This window comes from Uloborus diversus, chromosome 1, assembly GCF_026930045.1.
Source record: "Uloborus diversus isolate 005 chromosome 1, Udiv.v.3.1, whole genome shotgun sequence".
NCBI lineage: Eukaryota > Metazoa > Arthropoda > Arachnida > Araneae > Uloboridae > Uloborus > Uloborus diversus.
In genome coordinates this window covers 39,277,193-39,304,912 of record NC_072731.1, presented here as the reverse complement: position 1 = coordinate 39,304,912, position 27,720 = coordinate 39,277,193, and the positions used below count along the sequence as shown (strand labels likewise).

The 27,720-nt window shown below is 32.5% G+C and overlaps 1 protein-coding gene across 1 annotated transcript in view; it reads left to right on the top strand.

Moving 5' to 3' along the window:
• Positions 1-27,720, top strand: part of LOC129234557 (nuclear valosin-containing protein-like) — a 54,624-nt gene that overhangs the window by 4,857 nt on the left and 22,047 nt on the right. The window contains exons 3-8 of the mRNA XM_054868575.1: positions 2,228-2,309; positions 8,483-8,547; positions 9,746-9,880; positions 12,139-12,358; positions 18,816-18,960; positions 26,728-26,865. Coding sequence (XP_054724550.1) covers positions 2,228-2,309; positions 8,483-8,547; positions 9,746-9,880; positions 12,139-12,358; positions 18,816-18,960; positions 26,728-26,865 — 785 coding nt within the window. The remainder of the gene's footprint in view (positions 1-2,227; positions 2,310-8,482; positions 8,548-9,745; positions 9,881-12,138; positions 12,359-18,815; positions 18,961-26,727; positions 26,866-27,720) is intronic.

The window sequence follows — 27,720 nt, the reverse complement described above, 5'->3', positions numbered from 1 at the left end:
TGCAATTATTTTTAAATTATATATACATCAATATTATCATTGACAAAGTGTTAATAAATAAGAATTATTACCTTGATTTTCAAATAGACAAGTATTTAAATATCAGGGCTGCAAAAAAGCCGGTCTTTTTTAAAAAAGGCCAGGCCAGCTGGCTTTTATTAAAAAAACCAGTCTTTTTTGGTCTTTTTTGAAAAAAAAGCCAGTCTTTTTAGCTTTTATAAATCATGTGCCATATTCTTCATAACAATGAACTCTACACGTTTTAATATGCTAACAAATGTCAATTTAAGTAATACAACAATACGTTTGCTGAAAGTAAAAAGATAAAAGAAATATATACACAAAAAATGCAAATCCTTTCTGATAAAACCCTTACGCTTTTGTTGGATGATCCTCCACCTTTTAAGCTGATCTCTTTAACACTGAAAATAGCTACCTTGTAACCTTGAAACACTTGTATGCAATAATTTGCCACTTTTCATGCCTTTTTTTGAAAAATATATCTTGATGTGTATTTGTAAAACAGATCTAAATTCTGCATTCATTAAACATCATATTTTAGATTTCTGCTGCTATAGATAGCCCTATAGAACCTTAATGTAGGTGAAAACATAAACTAAATGACATAATAAGTGGTTTAAATCGAAAAAATCAGTCTTGTTTTTTTTCTCAAGGTTAAAATTGGACATACCTGTTTCAAGTACAGTCGACTCCCGCTACAACGCAATCCAACTTATGCAAAATGGCTATAACGCGATTTTTCCCCCAGTAAACAATTTTATATCTAATGCGAATTCCTCGCCCGCAACACGAAAATTTTCGAAGGGAATTTCGGTGTGTAAGTATTGGCTTTGTTATTTTCTAGTAATATTTTTTTTCGTGAATGGACCTTCATCCCTTTAGCATCACTGAGAGCGGAAGTTCCCACATCGTACTTGTCTGAAGATCACTTATACAAACATTGCTCATTTTTCATTAATGTTTTTCATTCTAAATGTGAATGTTGATGAAATATAATGACACCTAAGAGCGCCGTTTCATCTAAAGTTTGTGAAGATGAAAGAAAAAAAAGAAAGTTTATGATAATTAAAGAAAAGCTAAAGGTTATGTGCATGAACAGCTATAAAATGTGTTGAAGGTAGCATTACAATTAGGTATGAGTGAATCTTCCATATGTACAATTAAAAGTCAAGAAAAGGAAATCCGTAAAAGTTCACCGAGTAGTATCTAAAGAAAATGCAAAAATTATGAAAATGGAAGCTGCTCTTGTATTGTGAATTTAAGAAACCAGAAAGAGGGGTGCTACCATAGATCAACTGTTTTCCGAGAGTTTAATTAGAGAAAGTTATAAAAACAAGCTAACCAATTGATTAATCTGAAAACGTTTAAAAAAAAACTAAAATATTGGTCACAAATATCATGGTGGGTTCAGCTTCTGTTTTTTTTTTTGGGGGGGGGGGGGTCGTCAGTGTACAATAATTTCTAGAAGAAATGCAGTATGACAGAATATATATATATTTTTTTTGCAAAAATTTTTTGGGATACAAAGGGTCATGTCGCATAAAAAGGGATTTTTTTTTGCTGTTTTTTATTTGTTTTCTTGGGTCCCCTTGCTTTCATTAATTCAACGTTACTAAGATTCACTATACCTTGCTTAGAAAGTATCTTTTGATTTACCTAGTACTTGAGTTATTTTGTAATGTATTAAAAACTGAACAAAAAAATGGTCGAATTACATTAGTTAACAAAGATTAAAGAATAAAAAAGACATGCATCTTAAACAAATGAAATCATTCCAATGTCATATTATTGGCACATGCTGTCTCAAATGGGTATTTTGATTTGATTAAGCACTATAGTTGTGGAAAACCTAACTTATATTGCTGTCATTAGAATCTGTATATAGCCTTCACAAAACACTGCCAGGTTAGATTTACCCTAACTAGTCAGATGCCGTCTTCTCTCGCATTGTCTCTTTTTGACAGGAATGGAAAAGTTTATTTACTGTCACAAAAGTTACACAAATATGGAAAGCCCATTAAAAAGTAAAAATAAAATATAATATCCTCTAATGCCTTCCCTTGTTTAATTTCTGGTGTAGTTCCAGGTTCAAGAGATTTTCACTTTCTTTTCACATTTTTAAGTTATTAATTACAATGTTCTCTATATATTTACCATTGAATGTGTATAGATTTTTACTCTCTAGATTGTTATTTTTTTTTAACAGAATAGTAAAGTAGAAGATATAGAAAAAGCAAAAACAGCTGGGAAAACTCCTAAGAAAATTTATCAAGTGAAAAGAAATACTGGTGAGTGTTCAGTAGCAAGTGTGCATTGGTTACGGCATGTACTAGAACACCATTCTAGTGCTGCTTTTGGGAAAACAAATTTTCCTTTCAAACAAAATACGTTCTTATTCAAATTTTGCATTAACTTTCATTTTAACACTAAGCATTGATTATATTTTTATTCTTTCATGAATCACTTGTCCAACAATTTTTACGGATTGTCTAGTAAAAACAAGGAAATTAAATCATTCTGGTAGAAAATAAACAATTATCTTCCATTTCTGTGACTGTTTTTTGCTTTGCATATCCAGAACTGAATTGGGGGGGGGGGGGAACTGGGGCACATGTCATGGATGGCTACTTCTGGGAAGCACCATACATGTTTTTTTTTCACTTGATTGTTAGTTCTGACTTTGTGAAACATTCTTTCTTCTATGCTCTACCAATATTTGCTTAAATTTTAACTCTTTTTAATTGCTTTTGTTTTTGCTAATATACACAATGTCGTATTTTACTCAGTACAAAGATTTTTGACAGCTTTTTTTCACACAATAGCTCTTTCCAATACAGTAGAGTCTCCAAAATCCGAGGTAATTGGGGCTTGTGACTCCTTGCATTACTGAAAGCTTGGAATATCCAAAAAATTCCTTGGACCACATAAGGACAAGTACCTTTTACTGCCTTACACAAAAATAATGAAGTATTGTCTCTTCAAAAAATTTATCACTCAAATTTCAGCATTAATTTATGTTTGAATTAACCCTAAACAAATTTTGATTAGTTTTTTCTTCATATCTGAATGTATTTGTGTCTAAACTTGCAGACAACCAAAAAATGGATGAGTTTTGTCATGACAATTGTGTCTATATATGTGTATATGCTTATGTACCTCACACAACACAAAAACAGTTCGTCATACAATGTTAAAGTTTCGCATATATGATTCATATGGCATCAACTTGTCCACTTTCCTTTTTTTTATTACAATCAGATATTCCAAAAGAGCTGTTTATTCATTCTTTGAAGCAAAACAATATTTTTATTTCAAGTATTTTTTTTTAATCCAATCTGCTACCATTTTTTGCATGTCCAAATCTATCTCTAATAGTCGTAGTCACTAAATATTTCATGCCACTTGGCGTTATTGACATCAACCATTCAATACCTTTTTATTACTTTATTCTAGTAGATAAAGTTCTACGTAGCAAGCTATTACGATTTTCAGATTTTAATGCAAAATATTTTTTCTTCATAAAAAGTATACCTTAAAACAATGGCGTAGCTACACTTTTTGCCGCCCAGTGCGGTTCCTCAAATTGCCGCCCTTTTTGATGGGAAACAGTTGACACGTTATAGAGTCAAAAGTATTTTAATAAGATTTTAACAAGCAAGAAAAGAAACTTATTTTTTTCCTTCTTATTTTTCTTGCAGAAGCAGAGGCGTAGCTAGACCCGACTTTCGGGGGGGGGGGGGGGTTACTACTTTTATTTCTTATATATATATATATATATATATATATATATATGTGTGTGTGTGTGTGTGTGCGTGTGTAAACTTTTTTTAGTATTAAAAAAATAAGAGGGAGGTGAAACTTACATACTTTGGAATGGAATGCCCCAAGTCGGATACTTGTGTCAAACAAAAAAAAAAGCAAAGAAATTTTTTTATATTTTTCTAATGTTATGGAAAATTCAACTTTTTTTTCTTTTCCCTCCATTTAATTTAAAGTGAAATTTTCTAGCAACGATCTTGTCAAAACCAGTCAATCCAAACCAATGAGCATGTTCCGTTCATTTCAAAGTGAGTGCTTAATTTAGAGGCTAACACACATCTACAAAAGCTGGCATCCCTGAAAGCTAATAGATGCTTCCATTTCCGCCTGTAAACTGGATGTTTGACTTTCAATCTCATCGGTGGTCAGACTATAAAGACTATTTTTACTAACTTGGTTTGCACTAAAAGTATGGAAAAAATAAAAAAATACTTCTTGAATTATACCTGAAAAAAAATGAAATTGCTTTTCATATCGTTATATTTATATGTTGCTTTTTATGTATTTACATTTGTGCTAATTTTAAAGCAGTTAATAAAATTTGAATAAAAAAATTAGGTAAGAAATGTAGGCGGTAGAAAGTTATTTGCTCAAAGCTGCATACCATCTGTTCTTCTCTCAAGTTTCTATTTTTAATTTTATTAGCTGCTTTAGAATTTACATAAATATCTATTTGAAAGAGCAACAGCAATTTTCGAGTGTTATAAACAGAAGTCTTTTTATTTTCTACTTTTTAATGCGAACCCAGCTAACAGAAATACTCTAGATTCATTTTGTTTTTTGGCATTTTATTCATGTAATGCTATGCAGTTTTTCTTTCGAATTAAAATAAAATTATCTTCAGAAGGGTTCGATAGGACTAGGGCTGCTTTGCAGACTGTACTTCGTTTTCTTCAGATGACGTTAACTTTCTCTTTTTAGAGCAATCCTTTTCTTCATTTTCATTTTTTTTTCTCTGGGTTTAAAAAAGCTTGTTGTCTGTTTTGCTCGCTTCATTATGCATCAACTTTCACTTAGAATGTACTATTTTAAACAGACTGTACGTTTCCAAAAGAATACTAGAAGAAAAATCAATGTGATTGCAACGGATACTCTGGTTAACAAAGGTCGTTTTGACTATGACCTATGACACACACGAGACCAGACCAAGAAAAACCTCGATCAGCTCGAATTCCAATTTCTGCATCATTTTCGGACTCGAAGCCCAATGATCTTTAAAAAGCAGCAACCAAAAACATTTTCTTCAACTCAGAAACAGAGGTATTCTGAGGGGCAGTGGAAAAAACGGAAAAATGTGTTCTACGAATAGGCTTTCTAGGAAGATTAACAAAAGGACAGTCGTTTCGCGCACTTTTTGGAAGAAGAATAAATGGGTGAAATTCACAGGTCTGACATTTAAGATGAACATTTCAAGTTCATGGTTAAAGATCATTCAAGTTAAAAGCCATTTCGCTCTGTTATCTGGATTAGTACTGTTCTTTGGTTGCTCTCTTTCTTAAAATTCTGATTCCTTAGAAAACCCAAATGATAGGAGTAAAAAGAAAGTATAAGATTTTTTCAAGTGATGAAAAAAGGAAAATCGTAGAATATTGGCCAAGTTAGATTTGCAGCAATTGCTAACCTTAAGAGGATAAATAATGAATCCAGAAAGAAAAAAAAATCAGGAGCCAAAAAGCAATAAGACTTTTTCTTGAAAAAGATATACTTAACATTTCTTATACTGTCAAAATGATTCCTTAAACTTGCAATAAAGCATTTAATAATGTAATAATAGAATAAATACCTAACAAAACTAATACAGAGGAATTTTAATCAAGAGCCCACATTGTCTTTAGTATTGATTTCAAACTTTCACCATCATATTCCAAATTTCTATAAAATTTCTTAAAGCCCCTGTATCTCAAAACCTCTTTATCTCGATTTTTTTCTTTCCTGTGAAATCCGAAATATACAGATTCAACTGTATGCAATATTCCCACTGCGCCACTCATAAATTTAAACATATTTAGCAATTTGCAGACATATACGTGGATTTAACAAATCAATCTCATTTCTAAAGCGAAGTGTCAAATTTTAGTCAAATATTAAAAAATTGTCGCAGCAGAGGGAGGCGTCTTTATGCTTGAGGAGCAGGTTTTCAATGGCATTTTGGGGAGGGGGGGAAGCGAAGTGAATTTTTGACCTTTGTTACTCAGAAAAAAGTCGTTTTGATTTTTTTCTTTTTCTTCTTTTTTTTTTCTTTTTCTTTTTTTCTTCTTTTTTTTCTTTCTCTTCTCTTTTCTTTTCTTTTTCTCTTTGAGACAAACGTTTCCAGGGGGGGGGGTGTTGTCCCCAAAACCCTCCCCTTAGCTATGCCCCTGTGCAGAAGAAAAAAAAAAGGAATTCAGAGCCCCACTGAAACATTCCAAAAGTTAAATCAAAATTCGGAATTTTAAGCAATTTTTAGTAATGCTTATAGAAAAGATGCTTGAAGCCCCCTCTTCTTTTTTGCCTCCAGTAATAGATCAAAAGCATGATTTCCTTATTGGGAAAACACGTTAAATTTTTTCACATCAAAAGTGAAATTGCCGCCCCCAAAAAGTGCCGCCCGGGGCGGACCACCCCCTCCGCCCCTCCCTAGCTACGCCACTGCCTTAAAATATCAACAAAGGCACCTCAAATTAAGCTGAACATCGGATTTTTGAGACTCTACTGTATTAGAAATCTACCAGTTGTAAAAGAGTTCTGTTTGTAGCAAACATTTTTTGAATAATGTCAAAACTTCACATTTTCTAGCCGTATCATGTTCTCTTTTGAGCTTTTTTCAAAAAGAAAGTAGAAAGAAAAGAATAATAGTTTACAATAATACTAAAAAATTGACACTAAATATTAGCTCTAAAGTTCCCCCTCCATATGTTATGGAGCATAAAAAAGTAGGTTAAAATGTATTCTGTTTAAAAATGTCTATAACGAGAAATGCATCACCCAATTTTACCTTGTATTAATTTTACATGCTGAGTTTTTCTTAACTTTTACACATAATATTGTCATGTTATGAGTCAAGCAATAGTAAATGATTGCATGCTGTAAATTTATATTTTTATGCTATTTTTGTCTTTAACCCTTACAGGCGCAGGTCATTAAAATTTTAGAAATATAATTAAAAAACACAATGGATGGGATAAATTGGTTATCTGGACATAGATTTTACAGTCAAAATTTTTTTTAATTCACCCCCTCCAGCTGGGGGTGGTGTCCCCGTTTGTGACCACCGCCCTCCTAGAGCAGATTTTGTTTTCTGAAGTGGTTATGTTTACCTCGTATGACAATTGGAGTAATTTCAAATTTTTTAAGCTCTTAAGCATTTTTACTAATTATTTCAATAATTTATGCCATTAAGAATATTTAGAATACAAAATTCAATATTTTTACTATAAAAATTCCAAGATAAAGATGAAGTAAAATTCAAGAAAGTTCATATAGATTATATAAAATTATCTAAATAAGCAACTTAAAATGTTAAAAATATTTTTGGCACATTGTTCTTCCTTTATGTGCATTCCTTTTGTGCTATAAAATATTAAATGAAAAAATACGACTGTATAATACCATTTACAGAAAAAATAATATCAAAGCTGATAATAAAAAAGTATACAACTGTCTGGTAGGAAAAGCAGATCTCAAATGTGTGCAGTCATGGACCTTCAAATTCACCTGTTCTGGGTCAAGAACCCAAAATAAATATACAAAAGCCCATTGTAAACTATTCTTTTGGTCCTCCTTTTCTGAAATGTATCAAATTACATCTCTCACCCACAACAGTGAGATCAATGCTCTAGACGGGCGGTGTCCACATTTGGGGACACCTGGAAAGAAACTTTGTTTATGCATTCAAAAATGAACTGGAATCTTTTGCAAAATTATGATTGATTAGCTCAGGATTCCTGAGGGAAAATGGTTGACTAATTTAGTTTATGGTGTAAATTTTAAAATCTTGAAAAAAATATTGTATTTGAGCTTGAAAATCGAGGTATTTTAAACAAGAAATTAAGCCAACAAAAAGAGTCACATTTAATAGTGCTGCCATCTGTGTGCATTAAAGAGAAATAAAGGCATTTAATGCAGCAATTTTTGGAGTTTTAAAGAAAAAACTTTTTTTTAAGAAATTTTTAAAATTGGTGTCCTTTTTTGTGACCACCGCGCCGGAAAGGGTTAAGTAGATGTCTTTATTCACAAATATGCAATTCTGAAAATCCTCTGTAAAATATATTATACTAATTTTTAATGAATTGCATGATTTTTAGAAGTAAATTTAGGTCAGAAGTAATTATTGACAACTTGCCATATTGGCCGGTCACAGCATGAATCTAAAATGCTGTGACCATGCTAGTAAATGCTAGTGAAATCTAATGTAAAGCTCATTATTAAACTACTTTTTAGTAAAAATTACTCAATGTTTCGTTTCATGTTGGCTTTTTTTTTTGACCTTAACTATTGATGAAGGCAATTCAAATATTGCAGTGTGATGTAATTGTGGTTTTTAGTTTAAACAGGTTTAACTGAAATAACCTCTTTATTGTATACAATTTGATTCTTCTTGTAATTTTTCTTTTCCTGTATTATATTTATATTTGCCGCATTTTAGATTTTTTTTTTTTTCTAGTTTTAACTCTGAAGCATTCTTCTTTGACGTTTGATGATGTTGGAGGAATGGACAAATCGCTTATGGTAAAACATTAAGAAAATATATTTTTTTGACCTATTTTGAAAAGAAAAAAAAAGTTTAGAATTAAAGGTTTTTTTTTTTTTTTTTTTTTTTTTAAGCTTGCTAAACAATGTTGCATAAACTGCTGCAAGCAATTTTTGGAAGTGCACTGTATATATTTTGCTAAACTAAAAAGTATATACTATATTTTACAGTAATTAAGTAAACTGGTTATTGAACGATCAAGCAGTGTGCCGTAGCAATAAAGGAGAAATGGCCCTTATTACATGACCAAAGGTTAGGCTAAGTAAGAGTGTGGTCATCTAAACCAGTGGTTCTCAACCTGGGAGGTGCTCCCCCCTGGGGAGACACGAATATAATACGAACCTAGCACAGTTATAACCTAATAATTAAAAACCTGTCTGGATCAAAAATTGGCAGTTTTCCCATTTATGTTGTGCAAGTGATTAGCATTAGATGCTAACCTAGCCTAGATCCTGGATTAACTCAAATTAATTTGTATTTCGTTCTTTGATTCTTCGATTTCATATGTTCCAATAATAATGTGTTCAAAATAGATTTAAGTACAGTTACGTTAACTTTTATGCACTAAATTATCTATATTTTCATCTAATAAGCAGCCTGAGCAACCCTAACCAGCATCAGTTTAAAATTCCAATTGTACTTATGGTATTGATCCCACATAGTAGGGAAGGCAGAGCCTGAATAATTGAGAATCCCTGATCTAAACAAACTGCATATGATTCAGTTTAGTGTGGAATAAAATTTTGTGTTTTAAAATGTGCAAAATTCTGTTGAATTTAATGTAGTTTAGTGTAATGTATTTCATAATGTAACTAAGGAATTTAAATTATTTAGAGGGAAAGCAGCAGATTAAGATCAAATCACGAGGCTGGTGCTGTTATATACGATGAAAAAAAGTATTGTTCATTGAAGTCTTATCCAAACATAAAGAGAAAATTTAAATCTCTTTGGAGTAATTTATCCCTGTAATTTTAAGTAATTGGCATTTATAAAAAAAAGTTTAAAATATTTTCAAGTAATGTCTTTAACTCATAAAATTAGATTCCCTAATTATTTGCTGAAATATTTCCTTCAGTTTTGAATTTTATATAAGTAACTGAAAGTATATATGAGTTTGCTCTGCAAATAATTTATATACAACAGTGGCTTCTCATTAACAAATGTATATTTAATTAGGAAGTTCTTCAGCTATTCATACATCTTAAATCTCCACAATTATTTGAAGCTATGGGTGTGAGACCTGTCAGAGGTTTTCTTCTTCATGGACCTCCTGGCTGTGGAAAAACACATTTGGCTCGAGCTACTGCTGGTGTAAGTTAACTGATTTTACATTTTGAAGCATTTCTCTTATGCAAATAAGGCCTAATGCATAAAAGTATTTTTTAACATGTACTTTCATATTTATCCTTCAACATAAAATGTTGTTTTTTAATGAATGTTACTAAGCAAATATGTTTGCCTATCAATATTGATGAACTTTCTTAATTATTGTATTTGATACAAATGTGGAAGCTGTCTTATATAACCCAGATTTTCTATATTTTCAAAAAAATCATCAAAAGTGTCCTATATTTTTGCTATTGTCTTTTTTTTTTAATCTATTTTTCCATATTTTGTCTTATATATTTTTAAAATAATAAACCATTAAAAAACTATAGATATCTTGATACATACTTTATTTAAGACCCGAGAAAAGATAATTCAGGGCTGCTTAAAAATGGCAGATACTTGAATTTTTTTTTTGGAATGTCATCCCATTGTGGGAGGGTCGAAAACGTTGAGAAACCAGTTGGACAACTTGCTGGACAGTTTGATGGATCATCTGGAGCGGCAAAAAGAAATGACTTCGTTAGTCTTACTACCTGAAAAAATTCTGAACTGTCCCTAAGATACAAAAATAAAGGCTTTAGCTCAGCAATATGTATTATTAATTTTTTCACAGTAAAATTATTCATTTAACATGTCCAATGTTTGTCCTTTATTTTTCATGTTACAAGTTGATCACTTCTACCCCTGTCGATAGTTGAGGGAAAAAACTTACAATCACGTTGTAACAATCTTAAGAAGCATTTGAAAGAAGTTGACATTGTTGAAAGAAATTTAAGAATGTTTTAACACAAAAGCTTGTTTTATTTCTTTATGAAGATAGTTTTTAGACCTTTATCTTGTTTTCTCCACTTTACAGACTCAGGAATTAATTTCTAATACAAGTAGTTCAGAAATCTTAGTCTTCAGAATTTATTTTAATACTTTTAGCCTAAATTACATCAAATATGTTGACATTCACGTTGAATGGAAAGAAAGTGCAAGAGCTAAGCTCCAGTGTGCTTAAGTATTAAAAAGTGAAAATTTCTATCATTTTGATTAATTTTCAGTAACTCTTGCATTGTTGGTGCATGCTTTTCATTGTTGTTAATGCTACTTTGCAGTTTCTGATGAAAAGTTTGATTCTCTGATACTACTTGTTTATTTTCACTTCACGTTTAATTTCTTCCTTGACATAATAAACTCCTTTAATTGCAACAATATAATCAAAGGCTATTTTGAAAAAAAAAAAAAGTTGTACAAATAGACTTAATTTTTGCCTTCTGTTTTATTTCTTCCTTGACGTAATAAACTGCTTTAAATTGCAGCAAGGTAGACTAAAGCTATTTTGTAGTAAGTTACCACCCTAAGCCAGGGCTAAGGCAGAAATACTTAAAATACACCACAAGCGCAGTTATTCCATCCGAGGACTGCAGTTTCATGCTTTTTAGCACTCATCAGCCCGGAATAGAAATTACATGAGCTGGAGGTGAAAAACCTCTTAAGGTAGCCAAGAGAGCCAAACAAACTGGTAGCTAATGTAAAATTAGCACACCAGCAGTATTTTAAGTATTTCTGGCTTAGGGCGGTAACTTACTATAAAATACCATGTTTTGCCATCAATCTTTGAGTTGAATCGCTGCGGTCACTCATTTGGTGTGCTAATTCTACATTAGCTATCAGTTTGTTTGTCTCTCTTGGCTACCTTAAGAAGTTTTTCGCCTCCAGCTCATGTAATTCCTATTCCGGGCTGATGAGTACTAAAAAGCATGAAACTGTCGTCCTCGGATGGAATAATTGAGCTGGTGGTGTATTTTAAGTAGACTAAAGCTTTTTTTTTTTAAATGTTGTACAATTTTTTTTTTTGTATAAATTGTGAGCGACTTTTTCAAAAGTTTGTAGAATCTTTTAATACTATAAAAAAGAGGTTTGTAAAAAATCCTATTTATTTAATTATTTAAATTAAATAGCATCTATTGTCAGCAAAAACTACCAACAATTCCTGTTAAAAACTATTTCCCTGAGGAAATTCTATTACATCTAGCCTGAAAAAATTGTCTGTGTTCCAACTATTTTGACTTACATACTGCATGACTTTAAAATAGATAAACTTATTGCTAATTTCATCTTTACCGAAAGTAATACATTTAAAAATTTAATACATTTAGACATTTAATTTTTCTTTACATATATTTACTGGTTTTCAAAATTGTAGGTTTCTCTTGAAAGAGTTATTAACTTTCTTGTTTCATCTCCATTCTTAGGAGCTTTCCCTGCCCTACATTGAAGTTGCTGCAACAGAACTAGTATGTGGCATATCTGGTGAATCTGAAAGCAAAATTAGGGATATGTTCGAGGAATCTATTAAAAGCGCACCTTGTATTCTTTTCATTGATGAGATAGATGCTGTGAGTCCAAAACGAGATACTGCCGACAAAGGGATGGAAAAACGAATGGTGGCTCAGTTGTTGAAGTGCTTGGATGGTAATCTTTTCAATGACTCTTTTTGTCATTTCTGAGAATTATATAAAAACGTTAGAAGAAAATGAATAAAATACAGTATAACCCTGATTTAACGATTGTTAAGGGACTGGAAAAAGTTTCCGTAAAATCAAGGATATCGTTAAATCGAGGGACATAGAAATTCAATGCAATCAAATCCAGACCAGTGAAACGTATCATTAAATTGGGGAAATCGTTAAATTGGGTATCGTTAAATTGAACTTATAATGTATTCTTAAAGAAAATTTATTTACAGTACACTCCCGATCATCCATAAGCGAATCATCCGTTATTTTCCTGATTTTAGCTTACCCCTTTTAACTTAACACTACACAATTAAATACTAGCATAACCTAACATGTAATCTGGCCCTTGATTGAAGAATAAACTGCAGCAAAAGCTCAATCATAAGAATGGTGCAGGAAACGCCAATTTCAAGGTCTGTATGATGATTAGAACCCCAAAAAGTCATTATTTTTCTTTCTCGCCTTTAAGGCTTGAAAAGACTAGTTTTTTCACTGAAATCTTTATTTGTAATTTTATAGATCGTCGCTTTGGAACAATGGTTGCATGCTATAAATTTACTTTTACCTTATTTTTTCAATTTTTTTAGGAATGAAAAATGACATTCAACAGCCCCCCCCCCCAATTATACTGCCAAGAACTAATTAAGAAAATCATTTCTCCACAGCTATTAAGGTGAGCGACTAAAGAAGGCGAAATCAAGAAATTTAATTTAGGGAATCCTAATATTGTAAAATGTTAAAACATTTACATAAATGCATTTACTATTTCAAGCCAATTATATCCTTCAGATAAGTCTCTCTCATTAAACCAAAAAATAATTATCCACTTTTAATGATGTTTTACAATATTTAGCATACTCAGTAAGTGTATTGTATACCTTTCAGTATACTGCAAAAAAAGCTCTGTGATTGGTTTTTTTAGCTGTAGTGTTATAGTGTGTTATATAGAACTGGTTTTTGTGCTGTAATGAATGTTTTAGAAATATTCATAAGTGAAAGTTTTGTTTGAAACTTTATTTTTTACTGTTATTATGATTTAATATCCAGTTTGTCTTTAAAACGCGATTGCAAACCTTTTTTAGAAGCATTATGGGAAGGGATAGGATTTAGGCACACTTTTGTGGCAATTTTTCTATAAGAAAAATCCAAATTCGCTTTTTCTGGCGATATTTGATGATGTTACAGAGAAGGGAGTCAAGGGACCCTTCAACAGAAGAAAAAAAATGGAAGTCTGAAAAAGAAAGTTAAGAAGACCTTCAGTGATGTTGGTGGCGGGAGAGATTCAGGGGGTGCCTCTACCCCAAAATTCCTCTGAAATTGAAGTCTTAAAAATATGATTGTAGTCCCCAGCTTTGGTAGCAAAAGCAAAAAGTGGGGTTCAGGAACTCGTCTGAAGCAATTTTCGGAAATTGATGTTCAAAAAATGCAGTTTTAGAGAATCTTCGATGATATCAGTGGGGCTCAACAAAGGATTGGGTTCATTATGACTCTAGCTTAGCAATCTTTCAAGTAGAAGCTTCAAAACACATTTTTAGACAATATCCAGTGATATACAGAACCCCTGAAATTATTTTTAGAAGAACTTGATTGATGTTGAAGGAGGAAATTTTAGGACGCTCCCCGGATTCTTTTTTTTTTTTAATTGAATGACGATTGTAGGCCATCTTTTAGTAGGCATTATGTGAAAAGTTTACCAGCTTTTAGAAATTGAAGTTCCAAAAAGAGAATTTTAGATGGTTTTTGGAAGTGTTGCATAAAGAAGGGTATATGAGGATTTGTCCCGGAATTTTTCCTAAATTATAATCTTGAAAACGTAATTGCAAGCCATTGATGGTAACATCAGGGGAAGGGTTGAGGCTTAAGCGCTCAACTGCAGCAATTTTTCAAATCTGAAGATCCAAAAATGTAATTTCAGGCCACGATTGGGGCTATTAAAGACAGGATTGAGTTCAAAAACCGCTTCTCTGAGCCCTCCTTGGCTGTGACTTGATTTTTATTTATTTTCAATAAAAATTTTGTGGGAAAACTTCCTAAAGTTTTTCTTTTCCAAAATCATTTAAAATTTATGTTTTCCATAGTAATATTTTAGATTCCCATCGTTACATTTTTATTTATTGAAATACAATAAATCTGAAGTTAAAGTTTTGTTTTACTTCCATTTTTACCTTTGAGCTTTTAACTACTAGTTTAATGGTGTGACTCTTCATTACAATCCTTTAAATCCCTCTCTTTCTCCTTTATTTTTCGTCTGTAACAAAAATATTTCTGCGGCCCATGTATTTTTCTCTACTTTGCTGTGATTTGTGACAAAATATTTTCATTAAAAAAATAAGAAATATAAATGTGTCAGAGGCCTTAACTATTAAATTTATTTATCCATTCATTATATTAAATATGACTTGTCATCAGTTTCTGCAACGTATTGAATACCTTTTTGTTCTTTAAAATGTTTGAAACCTATATTTTGATCTTCCTTAGTTAGGTTTTTTCATCCGCTATTTGAAACAGAAAATAATCGGTATCGACCCATCGGCCAAAAATTGTCATTGGTCGAGCCCTAATTTTGATTCTATATATATTTACCTATTAGCATCTTCAGTATACACCCTTCCATTATCCATATAACTCTCCTTGTGAATCTTCCATCATTCGCTACTCAAAAACATATGCATGTGAGAAACATTCATTGCTACACACTTCTTTAAATAAGCTATAAGTTTCAGTAGCGGGTTTTCTAAGTTTAATGTGAAATTTCACAACAGTTCGTTGTTCTACTGACAATTTTCCGGCAAAACAAAAATGCAACATTGAAAGTTATGATTATACTGATTTTTAACAAAAGCCAGAGGCACTGCTTTTGAAAGATAAGGCTTCAGTATAACAGATGTCAGTTGCTGGCGCTTGGTGCAGGCGCACTTGTTCTGCAGCAGAGTCAGTCTCGTTATTTATTAGCCACATCTCGTATGTGAAACATGTAAGAAATGCCAAATTCTGGATTCACAATTTGTTTTGTATATTTAGTCATTTAGGACTTTATTCATTAAAAAAACGCATGCATAAGTAATAATGTTACAAAGCAAAATTGTATAGATATTTAAGTATAGATAATTGTATACATAAAAAATGAATCCTTTTCATAGTTCGGTATCATACAAATTAAACAGGCATAAAAATTGGTCATAGTTCCAATCTTTTTTGTTACATGTTTCTTGCCTGTTATTCTCTACCTTTGTGAAACAGCTTATCCCAAAAACAAAGTAAGATATTAAAGAAACAAAAAATGTATCATTATTATTTAAATCAAATTGAACTAAAACAAAAGGCAAATTATCATATAGAAGCTTAATTTTGTGAGCGTTAATTTCAGTTTTAGAAGCGCTTCTAGTATAAGGCAATCTTTTAACTTTAACAACTTGAGAAACTATAATGCCAATTGAAAGGTTTTTGCTAAGCAAGGTTTATAAGTTTAAAACTAGGAAATTAAATGTACAGTGCAACCTCCGAATAGCGGACAGTCAAGGGACCAGAAGTTTTGTCCGTTATTGGGAGGTGTCCGCTATTAGGAGGAACTACTTAATTTACCTTTTTCAAAATGGGCTGTTGTTCCCTTTGTAAAACACAATCGGAACAATTGCGATAGGTTTACTACATTTTACGTCAAGTGTAATTAATATGTTTTTTTTTTAATAAAGGTATACTGACAGCACACACTTGTCTTAAAAAGTATTTAATCGATTAAAGTAATCAGTTAAAACAGTTTGACATCTCTTTTTTGCATTACCAACGGTGGCGATTCGGCGGAGTAACCCCCCTTTCCCCCACACACTTTTTATGGCTAATTTATTTATTTTATCTCGAATATCACTATTGCATGATTGACAGTTGGCAATATGACCTTGAATATGGGCAAATCTTTTTCATGTCTAAAAATTAAACAACCCAACGAAACCACGGCGCATAAAGCCGACTACTACCGGCGCCGGTCAGCTCAATTGCATCTCCCGAGAGCCCCATTTAGAAAAAGCGCCCAGTTTCCTCTTTTTTATCTTAACTTTTGAATAGTTATTGTGTTCAAAATTCATTAAAATCTTAAGAAAACGTACGTTGTTAGACTGACATCAGTTTTCACTTATCTGCTTCAATACTCTCAAAACTAGCCGTTACAAAATTATGACTTTTTTCTCTTTTTCATTTTTTGCTGCTCGCAAAAAGTATCATGCCTATTAGTTCTTTTTTTTTCTTCCCCCAACTTTTAAACCCCAATCGCTGCCTCTGCCCATTACCACCCTTTTAGTTCCAAGAAACAGTGATAAGGAAATGACGGGGGGGGGGGGGATATCAGTTGTGGAGTATGAAAAGTTTTGAAAGGCAAGCAGTTACTAAGATATTCTGTGAAAAGAAAAAAAAATGGAAGTGCTACGATCGCAAGGAAACTTTTTTGTGAAATAACTGTCCGTTATTCGAATTGTCTGTTATTCAGAGTGAATTACATGGAATGGCCTATATTGAGGGACTGGGACTTGCAAAAATGTCCGTTAATTAGAGGTGTCCGTTATTCGGGAGTGTCGGTTAAGGGAGGTTTCACTGTATATCTTTTATCATTCATGATTTTTATACACTATATGACTAAAAGTATTGGGACACTTTCAAAAACTCACATTTTTACGGATTTCTCGAGAAATAAAAGACCAATTGCTCTGTAATTTTTTTCACATAAAAAGTATACTCTAGCTGTCATTTCCCAATAACAATTAAGTCTGCAATTCATTTAGAGGACCAGCAACAAATTGAAGAAACAAAAAAAATGGTTTTTGATCATTTTTTATTGTAAATAGCTGGGAATAAGCTATAAGTTTCAGAAATAAGTCAAAAATCAATCAAATTTGTTTTTATATTTTCATGAAAGTCTTTTATATTTACGGAAATATAAGCATTTCTTTCAAAAATGCAAAAATTTTTTGAAGGGTTTCGGCTTGTATCCCAGAGTTTTTCGTTTAACGTTGCTAAACTTTCAAAGCATTTGACAGCATATTAGAGAACATGATAATAAAATTTGAAGTTAAAATATTGAAAATTTAATGAAGTATGAATGTTTAAAGCGCTTAATTTTTCACTGTGCACACGCAAAAGATAACAATTTATAACGTTTATAATCAAAACTCAGATATATCCTGCAACTCATTAAAAAAATCACCTCAATATCTTTAAAATTAAAAAAATTATCAGCGATCTAATGAGCCGAATTTCTACAATTCTTGGACAGGGGACAAACGGTAATGGGTTGTTTGCAAGCTAACAACACTTTCCTGCTATCGTTGCAAAGTGATTCATGATAAGAACAGATATTTGCGAACGATCCCTCACAATTCGTCATCTAGCCAAGAATTATTAAAATTCCGCTCATTGGATCGCTGGTAACTTTTTAGATTTTAAAGATATCAAGGTGGAATTTTTTTATGAGATGTAGGATATATTTGGGCTTCCGATTATGAAGGTTATAAATTGCTATCTTTTGGGCATGCACAGTGAGAAATTAATTGCTTTAAACGTTCATATTTCATTTAATTATCAATATTTTAACTTCAAATTTTATTCTTATATTTCTCTAATACGCTGCCAAATATTCTGAAAGTTTAGTAAAGTTTGAAGGAAGACTCTGCGTAATTTAAGTGGAAAACCTTCAAAAAAAAATTGCATTTTGAAAAAATTCTCATAACTCCATGGGTATAAGAGATACTTTCACGAAAATATAAAAATAAATTTTTGATAGCTTTTTAACTTATTTCTGAAATTTATAGCTCATTCCCAGCTTTTTACAGTGAAAAATAATCAAAAACCTTTTTTTGGTTCCACAATTTGTTTTTTGTCCCCTAAATGAATAGTAGACTTAATTTTTGTTGGAAAATAGTGGCTGGAGTATATTTTTTATGTAAAAAAAATTACAGAGCAACTGGTCTTTTATTTCTCGAGAAATCCGTAAAAATGTGAATTTTTGAAAGTGTCCCAATACTTTCGGTCATATAATGTAGTCATATTAGTATATCATAATTGCAACCCAAGGAAATGCTGCCACAGTTTATTTGGTTTTTTCATAGTTCATTATTTTGTTTTCCTGTAGATATGCTTTTAGACATTCTTTAAAAAAAATTCAAATTCAAACTTATCGTTATATCAGAGAGTTTGTATAAATATTGTAAAAAACTTAAATCTAAAATTATTCGTTTCAATTTCCCATAAAATTATTTTAAAATAAAAGGCTTTAAAAATAATGAAGGCTTCTGAAAATGAACAAGCTCTATAAATACTTCAACATTTTCAGTAATTCTTAAGGTTATTTGCTTTTGTATACTAGTAGATTATTTTTGAAATGGTCTAAAATGTTTAAAAATTAGTTGAATTCCCTGCAATTTCAGAGCTGAATGAAAAGGATGCTGTATCTCATGTTATGGTAATTGGGGCTACTAATCGACCAGATTCTATTGACCCTGCTTTGCGACGAGGAGGGCGATTTGATCGTGAAATAGCTATAGGAATGCCAGATGAAAAAGCTAGGTTTAAGTAAGTGATTTCCCTATTTATTCGTAAAAAGCTTTGATATTAAAGTAAGGTGTAAAAGCGTTTAAATTATTGAAGGATGTTTGAAAGTTAAAATGTTTAGTGTCAAGAGAAGTTTGACTTCAGTACTATATGCATCATGTGACATAATTTTTGAAACATTCAAATTACATGAGAGAAACTCCTAATTGAAATGCTGTTTATTAATCCATTCGGAATGAATGATGCACGTTTGCGTCAGCAGCATCTGCTCTTCCCGTCCAAATCACGCTTATGTGCGTTCCGGTGTATGCTACTCAAGAATCCGAGTGATTCTCATGTGCGACTTGAATTTGGAAGAAAATGTTTACTATCAGATGGCATTACTTATCCATGTTCCGTCCAAATGATTGGTCTTGAACATTAGTATTTCTCTCTCTGACGTCATAATCACTGACGTAGCCAGGGGGACACTGCCTCCACCCCCTTGAAGTGTTTGTTATCAATACTGTAATTCATGTAAAAATGATGTTTTTTCTTTTAATCTTTGTGTGTGTGTGTGTGTGTGTGTGTGACAGTAGTGACATAGTCAGGTGGGGGAGGGGGGGGGGGGCACAAAATGTTCTTTATTGATGAAATACTTCATGTGGGAACATGGTTTTAAAAATTTGAATGAAGCCATTGCCTGTTTGATGATATTTTGATGATTGAAATTGTAACTCTAATTCCAGTGGATTAACCCTTAACTCCAGTAGGTAGCGTTCATTGTTGATCAGTTTTTCGTTTCTTCATTCCCCGGAAATGACACAGTCTTACCAGTAAAGTAGTTAGGTTCATGGGTGCAAGACCTTCCGTCTCAAGACGGATTTCCGTCTTGACAAAATTTCCAAGACGGAGGTCGGGACGGAAAGAAATTCAATGACTTTCTTTTAATTTTTAATGAAAAAAGAAAAATTGAGTGTTTGAAAAATATGCTTTAATATTACTGGACCGTTCCATAACCACGAATTTACATCGACATTCTCTCGGTTTTCCGCCATGTGCTTCTTTTGTTTGCAACGTGCTTTTGGAGGAGTGGCTTTTGGGCTCGCGCCGTTTGACTTTTTTTAGGTATAGCTTTGTTATTTCCAACTCACTGCATTGCAGACCGAGGAGTTGCTTGCTATTCTCCCTGATTTTTCGAAGCAATCGGCTCTAATTGAAAATTTAGCCTTTTCTCATGCTATTTTCGATCATCCTTTCATTTTTTTAATTTGTGGGTTTTTTTTTTTTGCAAACTTTACACGCATAAATGAAAATTATGTACTCTCTTAAAATGTCTTAGGAGTTGAATCTGCATCACCGATTGAGAGTGATTGCTGACAAGATGAAATATTTTCGCCACAGCAAAGGGCGTACACATACCAGGTAAAACAGAAACTATCAAAGATTTTGAAGATTTTAATGAAAATGGGAATTTTGGAAATAATCGGGGGGGGAGGGGGGATTTCAAGCTGGTTGGAAACACCGATGGGCAAACCGTTCCTGCATTTTTGACAAAGACTTGAGGAATCACTAAATTCTAATGTCATTGAATCGAACACTCGCTACAATCGAAATATGGACGGGGGGGGGGGGAGAGAGAGAAAGGAAAGGAAAAAAATAACGGCAGCACGAGTTTGCGAAAAAACGCTCCTCTTGCAAAGAGGGTAATCTGTCCGCAAATTAGCCCACGATACTGAGGTCTTAAAACGTTGATATCTTGGACAATCTAGGGGGGGGGGGTGTTACTCACGGGTTACGGTATAAAATATCGAAAAACTGAATTGAAAGTATTTTTGAAGCTAGGAGTGGTTTGATATTTCTCCACTGCAAACTCTTAAAAATTTAAAAGTCAAAAAGTTTTAGACTGTCTCTAATGATGTAAAAGTGGGTTTTAAAAAAGAATCGAAGACTGAAGTCTTAAAAACACTAATTTAGGCAATCTTTGGTGAATTTATGAGAGATGATTTTGGTGTCCTAACATGAAAGTGTTTTCTAGCTGATGTATTAAAAACTATTTGAGGCTATACTTAAATGACTTAAGTTAAAGGGCATTTGCGACCCTCTCCCGAAAAGTGTTTGTAATTGAAGTCTTAAATCTTTTAGGCTGTCTTTGGCAAGGTCAAGAGGGAGGGAGGGGGGCTCTCTTTAGGTGAAATTCCGAAACTGGAGTGTTAAAAGCGCAACTTTGGACCGTCTTGGGGTTCGGGGTTCTCCTTTACCAAAAAAATTCAAAGCTGAAGTATTCAGAACTCAGCTTTAGGTAATCTTTGGAAGACTTAAGAGGGAATTCGAAGGCTTTCTCTCAATACGTTTTAGAATTTAAATTCTTAAATCTTCGGTGATGAAAAGGGGAAACCGCAAATTTAAGTAGAATTTAGTGAACTTAGAGGAAAGAGTTCGGGGACGGGGGAGGGGTCTCTCTCCCCGAAGTATTGAAATACTATTTTGGCTATTTTTGAGTGAGTTAAGTGTTAGGAAATTCAGGGGTCTTTCTCGAAACATTTTCGAAATTGAAATCTTAAAACTTTGCGTTGTCTTTGGCGATGTGTGGAAGGGAGTTGCTCTCTCAATAGAAAAATAAATCTTAAACAAAAACTTACACTGCGTTTAGTAAACACAATGAGAGGGGGGGGGGGGTATTCCGCACCCCCAGCCCAAAATATTTTAGTTTCTGAAATTTTTTAAGAGCTTTGTTTTGGGCTATCTTTGGATGACTTAAGGGGGAAGGGTGTAGGAAGATTTTTTTCAAAAAGTTTCCAAAATTAAAGTATTAAAATTTTTAGGCGGTCATAAGTCATGTTTATAGGTAAGAGGGTTACTATTTCTACAAAACAATTTGGAAACTGAAGCCTAAAAAATTGAAATTTGGGACATTTGTGGTGAACCCAGAGGAAGGGGTTCGGGAGTTCTCTTCCGAAAATTCTTTGATGCTGAAATATTTAAAGCGCCACTTTAGGCTATATTTGAGTGCCTTAAGAGGAATGTGATTCGAGAACCCCACCTGGAGTTAGGATTCAGTTCCCCTATTTCTTTTTTTTATAATGAATGTTGGAAAGGGCACCTTGTTTAAAAAAATATATCTACTTCACTGAAGCGATTTTTTATTGCTAATTTCACCACCTGCTATCTTATAAAAGAATTCTTTTTCAAATGAAGACTGGGGGCAGTTCATTATCATTAGTCGGCCTTACCCTTCCCCCACCTTTCCTTCTTTTCTAGTTTGTTGGCGCTACCTTGGGTAGACTTTCGAATCAGAACTGATTTATGTTGCAAAAGTGAAAATCTTATGTCCTAAGCGATTTTATTGCTACAACAAAAATGTTTAGGATCGGCAAAAAACTAATGGTGGGGTGCTGTAAACGCTTTTACCCCTTACATTATTCAACATCGTCTAAAATTGCGTCTTTGAAACTTCAATTTCGAAATATTGCCGAAGGAGGGTTCCTGAACTCCATCCCTTCAATAGTGCATTCAAAAAGCGTATAAACGTTATGAAATTTAAATTACAATTTCGTTTTTAAATCTTCGATTTCGGGAAAGCCCAAAGCGTCCCCTCCCCTCCTCTTTCTTTAATATTTTTTGAAGGTTGCCCAATATTGTGATTTTGGGACTATCAGTTTGAAATAATTGATGTAAGAGTCCCTGAACCCCTCCTTTCCCTGAACTTTACCGAAATGGCATACCACAGCGTTTTTTGGACTTCAGTTTGAAAAACTTTCTGGGGGAGAGCCCCCAGACACCCCCCTTATTGCCGGATTTTAGATTTTTTGGAATTATGATGACAAAACACTTAAATATTTGAATTTTAAGGCTTAAAATTTAAATCAAACAGATTCCAAAACTGGCATTGTTAAAAATCTGCAACATTTATACATTCAAATTTTTCCTTAAGCCCGCGGGCGGGGGGGGGGGGGGGGAGAATGAATATGATAATATTTTCTGTCTTGAACACATCACCAAACTTGCACCCATGGTTAGGTTACTGGATCAAGTTCAGCCTTGTTACGATAAAGCCTTTCCCTGCATGTTAAACGTAACCAAAACATATTATCAAGTTATCATGCTGTGGCACGAGTTTCATTGTTGAAACACTCGGGTATGTGATCATCCTCTATTATTTGAATGAGGATTTAGTTTTCAGTCTTAATGTATGTTTCCAAGTTTTACGCCTACTTATCACAAAAGCAAAAGAGACAAAAACACGGTATCCTTGAAAAATAGAGGCCCCAATCACATAACAAAAATTAAAATTGCTTTGCAAAATCAACCTTTTCTTTGTTTCCTGTCCTACCGCGACAAAATCGCCAGCTTCTACTCAGGCACACAACCAGGGAGAAACCTTGGGGTCTTATTCATCCTATGATAACAGTAATTTTGGGGGCATAAAGCAACAGCGATAATTCAGACTTTTCAAGGGGTTGGCAATGGCTAAAGCGTAGGATATGTACTCAGTATACTCAGAAAATATAGTTTTAAAATATAAATGAACAACAACAACAAAAAAAACTAATACCAGACATGAACAAAAGTGCATGATATTTCTTTTTGTCTAAAAGAAGACAGGAGGCAATTATTCCCACCTAAAATTCGCTCTCCTGAGTCTCCGAGAAACCAAGGTTTCGACTGCCTGTCATTGATTAGCAGCCACAGTTCTTTAAATGGAAAATGAACTTATGAGCTCATGAGAACAGATTCTTCTGTCTGCTATTGTGAACAGTGTGGCCCTTATGTAATGTGAGCTCCGGGAATGGAAGCGTCTAAGTTGATAATGGCCGAAGGACAGTTTTACTGCCCAGTTATTTGTCAGATAGATTGTCCCCAGTTCTGTTTCACGCTACACACTAAACAACTCCTACATTTGGGCTGGAAGGGACCCTGGGGCTGGACACTTACTAAACCGATCTACTTTGATTTTTCGCTCTTGTGAAAGCGCAAATCTCCCAAGCAGACAGCAACTTGTCAAAGAAATTCATTGCCACTTTCCACTGAAGATGAATGCCTATGAAAGCTTTTAAATTGTTCCATTGTAGCTTGGTCTTTTTGTCCTGAAGCTTCTACAAAAAGGAAAGTCTAGAGCAGCCCTTATTGGAAGGCAGTGAGAAAAGAATCAGTCCGTTTTCGGTTTGCTACCTTATTGCAGGGTTTTTTTTTTTTTTTTTTTTTTAAATTCAGCTATAAGTTTTTTAGTTCAGAAGAAAAGAGTGTGCACAAAAGTATGAAGAAAGATTCATTTTTAGATGGCTAATAGAAATAAATGTGGTTAGTTATCCTGTAATATTTTATGAGCTGTCAGCTTTTCATTTCACATTTCTTTATCTTTAAAAAAGAAGGGGTTGAAGGGTAATTGGATTTCGAGAAAAAAAAAACGTTACACTTTGATAGGATTTTTTTTGTTTAAACAAATTTTACATTGAAAATTACATTCCATCAAGATTGTAATGAATGAAACATTGTAATTTCGCTTGAGGGTAAGAAAAATAATTCTGTAATTAAAAAAAAAGGAGCTGATGTGTGCATCACATGATTTTCTTTTACCCCAATTTAATGTCATTTCCCCCATTGCTGGCAACTTTAATGTGATTCAATAGTTTATTCTCCAAATCACTAACAGTGGTCAAATTTGTTTTTGTTTCAACGTTTTTAAGTGTTTTAATACATACATAACATCTGTAGTTGGCAAAATTTGATTTTTTGGATTTTTTAAAAATTTGTAGATATTAATTACTTAACATGAATAAGCATAACGTATTTTATACAATAGATAAAAGAGCAACTTAATGGCTAAACAGTGGTACCACTATTTCTTAGAATAATAATTTTCATACATTTTAAAAGAAAAATTCTTAAAATTAGTTTATGTTTCTATGTTTTATCATCGTAGAGTGACATAAAAGTTTTAAAATGATCTGAAAAATTTTGATCGATTTAAAAGATTAAAATAATCTCTACATTTTCTTTCAGAAGGATCCCTAAGGTTTAAATTGAATTTTATGTTTTTTAATCTGGTATAAGTAACCTTATGTGTCTATGCCAAAATCAAACACAAGCTTCGCCGAAAATAGTTAGTTGTGTTTGAAGTTTGTCTTTTTGTATCCTGTAAATATTTCAATTATTTTGATAGGTGGAAGTTATTTTAGCCTCTACTACTTTCAGTCGGCTGATTATAGTTCTTATTTTAACAATTATTTTATTTAGTCTTTTTTTTTTTTTAGGTTAGGAAATTATTAGTATGCAGCATTAGAAATCAGTAAAAAATCCTACTGGTCCCTCGGACCAGTCAACATGAATATGTACGGGTCCTCAAACAACATCACTGATCTGCCTTAAATTAAACACTAAATATGTTTGTACCAAAAATACACTTTATGAGGATTACATTTATTAAATTATTTTAAATATAACTGTTTCATTTTTAGCTCTATGATTAAACAATAAGTAAAACACTTAACTGTTAAAAGTGGTAAGCATATAATGTTAAACAACAGTGCGAAAACTTAATATTTAATGGCAATGCAAAACAGATAGGCACATTTTTGTACTGATGAGATTTTTTTAATATACTTGAATGTTTCAACATTTAAAATTTTTGTTTGGCAACATTTAAATCTGCCAAGTATACAGTTTAAAAACAGATTTCATTAAACAACCCTTAAAAAAAGGCAACCAAAAATTTGAGTTTAATTTGATCATTTTTACTTTGTTTCAGGACATTATCCCCCCCCCCTCCCAAGTGTGATAAATATTGAGCAAAATGTGATTTAAAATTATATAAAACCTTTGAGTAAGAAAAAAAAATTTAAAGATGTGAAATAACGGTTTAACTAATAAATAGCTAAACATTGGCTAGGCAAATACTTTTGAATTTTTTCTAGCACAGTGTGATCAAAAATAAACAGCGGTTGGTGGTCTCAGGGACCAACAATTATTTTTTTATGGTGGTCCAAGGCAGGTTTCACTGGTCTGGAACCAGTGGACCAGCAGTAATTTCTAACGCTGGTATGTGTGTTTTTGAGAAAATACTAGTTTTCAATCAATATCACTTATTTTTTATTCATTTTCAAAATAAAACATATTTCAGTGGTTAACCCCCCACCCCCACCTCTTGTATTTGAATTTGATTCCGAGACGGCTCAAGTCTACAAAGCAGTAAATGCATATTTTACTATAAATTTGGTATATTTATTGCATGAAAGAAAAAATAAATAATGTTAAGAGTTGTACAGATTTTTTCTGAAATACATTTTAAAAAATGCATTTTTAAACAAGAAACTAGTCCTTAAAAAGTAAAATAAACTCCTGCAAAACTCCTTAAAAACACCTTACTTTAAATTTTCAAAGTTGAGTTCTCTGAATTAGGAATTACAAGAATGTACTTAACTTTGAGAACTAAAACCTCCCTAATAAAAAATCTCCATTTCTTAAATGATGTTAAGTAAAAATTGCTTACCATGAAAAAATGTGTCATGAATTAAAAAAAATTAAATACATTAAAATAAATGATTATAATTTGATGCAGTTGCTTAAATGTATGCTGTTGGAAAAAATGGTAATGATAATAACAATGAACTCATGAAAAAAAGTGAAAAAAAAAGTAGCTTGAACATGTATTTAAATAAATTTAAACAAATTATGATCTATTGAAACTCTGTATTCTTTTTTTTTCTTTATATATTTTTTATGAGTTGTGTCATTTCAAGCTTTTTGCTTTAAAATGTTTCATTATAAAATTTTTAAAAGGTTAATAAAATATTGAATTATTGTTTATAGTATTTTGGAGGTCCTGTGTAAAAATCTAAAACTGGCTCCCGAGTTTGACTTGAATTGGCTGGCTCATCACACCCCTGGATACGTTGGTGCAGACTTAAAGAGTCTTATTACTGAAGCTGTAAAAATTGGTATTTGGAGGTAAATATCAGCCTGCCTAACACCAGAATTATTTTTATTTAAAAAAATTTTTCATTTGGAAGATTTATAGCCTCTCATTTGTTTTTAACTTCTTTAAAATATTTTTATTTTCTCTTTTATTTATCAGTTTATTAGAAGAAATGTTCATTTGCTAGCTTTCAAAAATTCTTTTGCACTGTGTATATGCAAGAAGATACTTAAAAATTCTATTAGTCCAAAAAATTTCATTTTGAAATCAAGTAATTTAAACTTTAAACCAAATAAACCTATCTACCTACATATTATTATGTTTAGCTAACCATAGCATGGCGGAAATTGATCTTGTATTTTTAATTTTTTTATCATTATTTACCCATCAGTTGATTAAAAGATCATTGACCAATTTAACTTAAATCAAAATCACTTCTCCATTTCTACAGGGTGATTCAAAAGTCCTTAGATAAACTTTAAGGGGACGTCAGGCATACCGAAATAAGTAACGTTCACTATAGAACATGGGGTCGCAAAGGGAAAGGACGACCACTAGAGGGAGCTCAGCCTCAGGGAAGTAAGTGCTAGAAAAGGAGGACAGAAACACTGTAATTAACATGTGTAATGGAAAGCAAGCTGACAAGATCCAAACTTTAAAGGTGCATGGGTAACAACATAAGGTACAAGTCGTACATAGCGTAACGGTTAAACTTAGTAGTACACAAAAACACGTAATAATATAAATAAATACCTACCATATTCGGAGTTCTTAAAGTAAATGTTAAAAGGTCTTGCCATCCGCAGTGATGCACGCTTGACAAGACCGACGCATGGACTGTCGTACACTATGAAATACGCTAGGCCTCTTACAGATCCATGCAGCTG